Here is a 7,990-nt window from a genome sequence, read left to right as displayed (position 1 = left end):
CTTCCCAAGCGCTTAGTACAGTGCTCTGCACACAGTAAGCGCTCAATAAATATGATTGATGATGATGATGATGATGATGATCGTCACCCTTTTCTTCACTTCTGGCTCCTCTGCCCACCTGAAGCCGATATCCAACTCCCCCTCGTTGCTGGACCTGCTGGTGTCCGTGTTCTACTTTGTGGTGTCCCCCACCCTCAACCCCCTCATCTACAGCCTGAGGATCAAGGAGGTGAAGGCCGCCATGGAAAATCTTTTAGGGCAGTAACCTCCCCAGGGAACTTTCCTTTAGATTGTCAGCACCTTGGAAGCAGGTGTGCTGTCGAAGGACCATGCCCTGGCATAAAAATAATAATAATTAATAATTACTGTATTTGTTAAGTGCTTACTGTGTGCCAAGCACTCTTCTATGCGTTCGGGTAGGTACAAGGTAATCAGGTTGTCCCACGTGGGGCTCACCGTCTTAATCCCCATTTTACAGATGAGGTCACTGAGGCACAGAGTTACATGGCTTGCCAAAGGTCACACAACAGACAAGTGGCGGAGTTGGGATTAGAACCCACGTCCTCTGACTCCCAAGCCCGGGCTTTTTCCGCTAAACCACGCTTCTTCTCATGAAATTCATTCATTCAGTCGTATTTATTGAGCAACTACTGTATACAGAGCACTGTACTAAGTGCTTGGAAAGTTCAATTCGGCAACAAATAGAGACAATTCCTGCCCAACAACGGGCTCACCTCAACAGATTTCCAGGGAGACTTGATGAACCTTGGGCAAGTCACTTCACTTCTCCGTGCCTCAGTTACCTCATCTGCAAAATGCGAATGAAAATGGTGAGCCCCACGTGGCACACGGACTGTGTCCAACCGAACCGTCTGATATTTATCGCAGCACTTAGTACAATGCCTGGAACACAGTCAGCACTTACAGATAACATTTTTTAAAATCTATTGCACATTAAAAGTACCTTTTGCATTCTAAACCTTTAGGTCATTATTGAGCAGGGAACAGACGCTGAGATGTCTTCTCTGTTTTCCGGCGGCTTTGTGGGTCCCGACGAAAGGTGGAAATTCCGATTCTGTGGGAAGACGTGCAGTCTTGCATGTCCGCAGGGTTCAGAGGGAATCAGGAAGGAAGCAGATTTGTTCATGGGCTGGAAAAGCAGAAATTTATCAGTTAATCAATTGTATTTATTGAGCGCTTACTGCACTCAACTAAGCACTTGGAAGAGTACAATATGAGATAATTGATAGACATGTTTCCTTCTCACAAACAAGAGCCTAGTGGAAGAATATATTCATTCATTCATTCAATCGTATTTATAGAGAGCTTACTGTGTGCAGAGCACTGTACTAAGAACTTGGGAAGTTCTAGTCGGCAATGTATAGAGACAGTCCCTACCCAACGACGGGCTCACAGTCTAGAAGGGGGAGACATACAACTAAACAAAACATGTAGACAGGTGTCAAAACCGTCAGAATAAATAGAATTATAGCTATATACACACTATTAACAAAATGAATAGAATAATAAATATGTACGGGTAAAATAGAGTAATAAACCTGCATAAATATATACAAGTGCTGTGGGGAGGGGAAGGAGGTAGGGTGAGGTGTGGGGGGGGATGGGGAGGGGAAGGAGGTAGGGTGAGGTGTGGGGGGGTTGGGGAGGAGAAAAGGAAAAATGTGGCTCAGTCCGGGAGTCCGAACAGCCCTGGGAGTCCGAATCAGTCAGTCGGATTTATTGAGTGCTCACTGTGTGTACAGCACTGTACAAAATGGCGGGGAGAGTCCAATGTAACAGCAAACAGACACTTTCCCTGCCAGACCTGGGTCCTAATTATGGCTCCACCACTTGTCTGCTGGGTGGTCTTGGGGAAGTCACAACTTATCTGTGCCTCAGTTTCCTCACTTGTAGAACAGGGATTCAATGTTTCTCCTCCCTCCCACTTAGACTGTGAGCTCCCTGTAGAGGGAAAGGGACGGTGTTTGACGTGATTACCGTGTATCTACCCTAATGCTCAGCACAGTGCTTGGCTCGGAGTAAGTGTTTAACAAACACATTTATTATCTTCCCTGAAATCAAAACGCTTTTTGTCCCAGTTTTTTGCTTACCGATCTTCATGACCCAGCTGAAGCATGGTGCAGTGGATAGAGCGCACGCCTGGGAGTCAAAAGATCCTGGGTTCTAATCCCCACTCTGCCACCTGTCTGCTGTGTGACCTCGGATAAGTCACTTCATATCTCTGTGCCTCTGTTACCTTCATCTGTAAAGTGGGGATTAAGACTGTGAGCCCGACACGGGACAGGGACTCTGTCTAATCCGATTTTCTTGTACCCACTCCAGCGCTTAGTACAGTACTTGACACATAGTAAGCGCTTAACAAATACCATCATTATTACTGTGACCCATAATTATTAACCTTTTGTTGACGTCCCACATTCCACCTCTTCTCAATGGGTCACAAGTTTTGGGGGGACAGAGGCAGGGATTTTTTTGCATATTATTTATTAGGTGCTTACTATGTCTCAAACTCTCCTAGAGCTTGCATAGATACGAGTATAGATACAAGTCTGCCAACTTGTACTTCCCAAGCGCTTAGTACAGTGCTCTGCACACGGTAAGCGGTAAATAAATACGATTGATTGATTGATTGAGTCAATTAGGTTGGACACAATCTCTATCCCACATGGGACTCACAGCCTAAATAGGAGGGAGAACGGGAGAAACTAAGCACAGAAAAGTGAAGTAACCTGCCCAAGGTCACACAGCAGACAAATGACGGAACTGGGATGAGAACCCAGGTCCTCTGTCTCCCAGGCCTGGGCTCTTTCCACTAGGCTAAGCCACTTATCATGGTAAAATCTCACGAAAGGCAATGACTATCAAATCCCCATTAACACAAGAGTCATTCGTCTCCACCAAATGGAAAACATTTCTAGCCACTCACAGATTTATTTCAAAAGAACACATTGAGTTAAGGGTGAGATCAAAATTTCAATTGTTTTCAATTTTCAGGCTTGAGAACAGATTAAGTGCAAATGAACTGCTGTCTCTCCGTCATTGAAACTTTAGTTCATTAATCAAATCACCAGTAAATAAGGCACATAAAATAATGGAACAGGTCGGTCCTATGAACAATATTATTATCATCATCATCATTAATAAGAAGAATAGTAATTACCAGCGTTTAGGCCAGTGCTTGACACATAGTAAGTGCTCAACAAATACCATTAAAAAAATTTCCGGCACTTACTATGTGCTAGGCTCTGGGGTAGATACAAGGTTATGAGATTGGAAATAGTCCCTGGCTCACACGGGGTTCACAGAATCTATCTTAACTCCATTTTACAGATGAAGAAAATGTGGCCCAGGTCTTGTCTAAGGTCACACAGTAGACCAGAGACTTGAACAAGGGTCTCTTGAATCTCATGGCCACTAGGCAACACTGTCAATCAATCAATGAATCAATGGTATTGAGTGCTTACTGTGTGCAGAGCACTGTACTAATTACACGGGATAGTCCAATGGAACAGTGGAGAGGTGTCTGTTTTAGCTTCTACCTTTCCCGCCCTTCTCCAGAACTCTAGACCAATTTGATTCAAGATGTTAGCCCTTTTCTGAACTCTGGTCTTTTCCCAGAATCCTCCTCACCGCCCCCTTCACGTCCTTGTTCCTCAGGGTGTAGATGAGGTGGTTGAAGGTGGGGATGACCACGGATAAGAAGAGGGTGAGGAACTTATACAAAGGCCCAGAGAAGGAGCTGTTGGGCCAGATGTAGACCACCATAATGGATCCGTAGAAAAGAGTGACCAACAGGAGGTGGGACCCGCAGGTGCCCAGGGCCTTCCTCCAGACCTGAGGCGATTTGATCTTCAGCACAGTCCGGGCGATGGACCCCTAGGAGACCGTGATCATGCTCAAGGGCAGGAGACTCAGGACCAGAGTGCCCACGAAGAGCTGGATCTCATTGTCCCGGACGTCCACATAGGCCAGCTTGAGCAGGGCGGGCATCTCGTAGGTGAAGTGGGGAAGTCGCTGGTGTCCACAGCGGGGCAGGCAGAAGACGATGGTAGCCTGAATCGCGGTGTCCCCCACCCTGCTCAGCCAGGCTAATCCCACCAGGGCCTAGCAGAGCTGCAGATGCATGACGGTGGTGTAGTGAAGGGGTCGGCAGACGGCGGCATGACGGTCCAAGGCCATGACGGCCAGAAGGGCGCACTCCGTCGACCTCAAGACCAGGGAGAGTTAGAGCTGCACCGCACAACCGACCACGGTGATGGTCTTGGAGAGCCCGCGGAAGTTCCACATAAGTAGGGGACGATGCCAGTGGTGAAGCAGTGATCCTCGAGGGAGAGGTAAGACAGGAAGTAATACATGGGTGTATGGAGACGGAGATCCAGGTGGGTCACCAAAATGATGGCGGTGTTCCCCATCAGGGTTTGGAGGTAGATCAAGACAACCACGAAGAGGATCTTCTCTAACTGGGGCTGAGCAGAGAAACTCACCAAGACAAAGTCCTCCCCAGAAGGCATCATCCTCGTCCTTGTAGGAAGAGCGAAGGAGGCAGGGAGAGAGAAAGGATGAGAAAAAGAGGGAGAGGTGAAGAGAGGAAGGAGGAGAGAAAAAATAAGAGTGTGAGGGAGGCAGGGAGAGAGACAGGAGGATGGAAAAGGAGTGGGAAAGAGAAAAGGAGGGGAAAATGAGAGAGGGAGTGAGGCAAAGAGAGAGGAAGAGAAAACGTGAGAGAGAGAGAGTGAGAGAAAGAGAGTCCAAGGGAGAGAAAAAGTGAGAGCGAGGAAACCGAGGGAGTGGGAGAAAAAGGTGCGAGAGTGAGAGAAAGAGAAAAATAAGAGAGAGAATGAAGAGAAAAGCATAAGAGAGAGAATAAGCAAGTGAGAGGGAGTGAGGGAAAGCAAGTGAGAGGGAGAAAATGTATGAGAGAGAGTGGGGGGGAAATGCAAGAGGAAGTGAGAGAGAGCATAAGGGAGAGAAAAAGTGAGAGAAAGGGGAAAGAGTGAGAGGGAGAGAAAAATGGGACAGAGTGAGAGGGAGAAAACAGCGTGAGAGTGCAAGAGAGAGAAAAACAAGAGACGGAGAGAGCAAGGGAATAGAGAGGGAGAGGGGGAGGGAAAGAAAAATTGAGAGTGTAAGAAAGAGACCGAGAGGGAGAAAAATGCAAGAAAGAATGAGAGGGAGAGAAAAACGAGAGGGAGAGAGTGATAGAAAAATAGCAAGAGGACGAGAGAAAAATGAGAGTGAGCAGGAGGAAAAGAGAGGGAAGGAAAAAGCGTATGAAGGAGTGAAAGGGAAAGAAAAACAGGAGAGAGCAAGTGAGAAAGAGAACCAGAGAAAAAGCAAGTCAGTAGTAGTAGCAGTAATAAGAATGGTACTTGTTAAGAGCTTATTATGTCCCAAGCACTATTGTATGCGCTGGGGTTGATACAAGGTAATCAGGTTGTCCCACGTGAGGCTCACAGTCTTCATCCCCGTTTTATAGATGAAGTAAGTGAGGCACAGAGAAGTTAAGCTCACCCAGCAGTAATAATAATAATGGCATTTATTAAGCGCTTACTATGTTCAAAACACTTTTCAAAGCGCTGGGCACTTTTAGCATTTTAGCATTTAGCATGGTATTTCTTTCACTCTTACTATGTGCAAAGCACTGTACTAAGGTCTAGGAGTGACATAGGTTGGGTTCTTGGCCTCCAGGGAGCTCCGATTCTAAGATAATGATAATAAATAATAATAATAATAATAATAATAATAATAATAATAATAATAATAGTATTTGTTAAGCACTTACTATGTGCCAAGAGCTGTTCTAAGCACAGGGGTAGGTATAAGGTAATCATGTTGTCCCACGTGGGGCTTACTGTCTTAATCCCCATTTTCCAGATAAGATAACCGAGGCCCAGAGAAGTGAAGTGACTTGCCCAGAGTCACACAGCCGGCAAGTGGCGGAGCTGGGATTAGAACCCATGACCTTTCACTCCCAAGCCCGGGCTCTTTCCACTGAGGCACGCTGTTGTCCTGGGTCCACTCCTGGACACCCCGGCTCCAGAGAAAGGTGGAAGGATGTGAGGTGCGAGATAAGGGGAGGAAATTCGATCTCTCGAAGAAACCTGAAGCTCTTTGAATACCTACCCTGGAGTGGAGAATCTTCCAAGGGTTCTTCTCAGCTCAGAAAGGGAAGGGTTTTCATTCTGCCTCCTCTTGAGCCAGAATAAAAGTCAGTAGCTGACCCTGAAGCAGGAGGGATTGAGGGTAGATTCCTAGAAGGAATTTCTGGTGGTGTAACACTGAAAAGGGAGAAGCAGGATATGAACTCTGCATCCCAACAGGTTACAACAGAAATAGAGAGAAACTTGATTTTCTGTCTATTTTTCTACAGCGTTCCCTCTCTGTCCCTCCTTCTCATCCTCCTCCGTTCCCTACTACTTTTTCTGGGGACCAATGTGCCTATCAAGTCTGCTATATTGGGCGATCCCAAGCACTTAATACAGTGCTTTCTTCACAGCAAGTGCTCAATAAATACCACTGATGTATTAGCTCTAGCTCGTTTGCCCATTCATTCATTCAATCGTATTTATTGAGCGCTTACTGTGAGCAGAGCACTGTACTAAGCGCTTGGAAAGTACAATTCGGCCACAGAAGGAGACAATCCCTGCCCAACAACGAGCTCACTGTCTAGAAGGAGACAGCCAACAAAACAAAACAAGTAGACAGCACTTAAGTGCTTACTATAAACCAAGCACTGTGCTAAAAGCTGGGGTAGACAAAAGATAATCAGGTCCCACATGAGGCTCACAGTCTAAGTAGGAGGGATAACATGTATTGAATCCCCATTTTTCTGATGTGGAAACAGTCATAGAGAAGTGGAGTGACTTGCCCTTGCGTTACACAGCGGACGGCAGATAGGTGGCTGTTCTAGGATTAGAACCCAAGACCTTCTGATTGCAAGCCCACGTTACCTCTCACCCCTCAGCTCTTCCTTAGCTCCTTCCACCCCTCAGCTCCCTGAGGTCGATGGGAAGCTCAGCTCACACTGCTTGTTCCCTTGACTCTCTCCCAAACAACTTCTAGACTCACATTTAGAACTGGGCCATCTCTGGCTGGGTAAGGGCTCGTAATTGTGGGCTAGTGATGGTCTAGGCTTTCTCCCTGATTTCTTCTGCATCTGGGATAATAATTTGAATAAGCATCTGAATAATCAACACAGGGCAGACTAGACCGTAAGCTCCTCAAGGGTAGGGATCCTGCCCTATATTCCACTTTCCCCTGCTCTGCACAGAGGAGTGCTCAAAAATAATCTCTATTAGTAGCCCATATGTCCAAATTCCATTTTCCTATATACCATCGAGGCTACAGATTGTCCGGGGTGTGGGGGAGTGTGGGGGTCTCTGTTTCACCATTAATCACCAGTTCTGGTGCAAAGGCAAACAGATTCTCACTCTGGTTCGGAGAAACGATTCCACTGGATGGGCTGAGTAGGACTCAGTGTTGGAGATTCAATCCTCATTCTCGTGAGTAAGGAGGTGAGAAGGAAGCTGAGCTGGAAGCAGCTGAGCTGGGAGGCAGAGAAAGAATTACGGCCCAGCCCCCTTTTCCAAATCTCTTCAGGAGCGGGTGGCCGGTGGAAAAACGGTCAGTGATCGAACCGACGTCCAAGGAAATATAATTCCTCCCATCGCCTCTGCTCTATATCTCTTCATCTTTCCAGGGTCCTACTGCCCTTTCTGTAGGATCTTGGAGAATTCAAAGAGGCAATCAGGAGATAGGACCGGAATGTCTCTCCAGGTGCTCTTCACATTTGGGGTTTGGGAGAACCAATATTTCTGGAGCACGGGATCGCCGAAGAGAGAAATATGTTGGCACAGATGGTGAGGGGCCCCCTGGGATTCTCCCACCCTCCAGCTGTAACAATTCGTCAGGCACAAAGGCGGCCAGTGCAGGGATTCCTGGGAGAGAGCATTAGGGAGAGAGATGCCTT

General features: G+C 46.9%; 1 protein-coding gene across 1 annotated transcript; it reads right to left on the bottom strand.

Moving 5' to 3' along the window:
• Positions 1–3,606: 3,606 nt before the first annotated feature.
• LOC119923405 (olfactory receptor 10-like) lies at positions 3,607–4,535 on the bottom strand. The gene is made up of 3 exons (XM_038742807.1): positions 4,263–4,535; positions 3,940–4,074; positions 3,607–3,897 (listed from the first exon to the last, which is right to left on the bottom strand). The coding sequence occupies exons 1-3, from the start codon at positions 4,533–4,535 to the stop codon at positions 3,607–3,609; spliced, it is 699 nt and encodes a 232-aa protein (XP_038598735.1).
• Positions 4,536–7,990: the final 3,455 nt, after the last annotated feature.

Source organism: Tachyglossus aculeatus, unplaced genomic scaffold (genome assembly GCF_015852505.1).
Source record: "Tachyglossus aculeatus isolate mTacAcu1 unplaced genomic scaffold, mTacAcu1.pri scaffold_190_arrow_ctg1, whole genome shotgun sequence".
Taxonomy (NCBI): Eukaryota; Metazoa; Chordata; class Mammalia; order Monotremata; family Tachyglossidae; genus Tachyglossus; species Tachyglossus aculeatus.
This window is presented reverse-complemented; position numbering and strand designations above follow the sequence as displayed.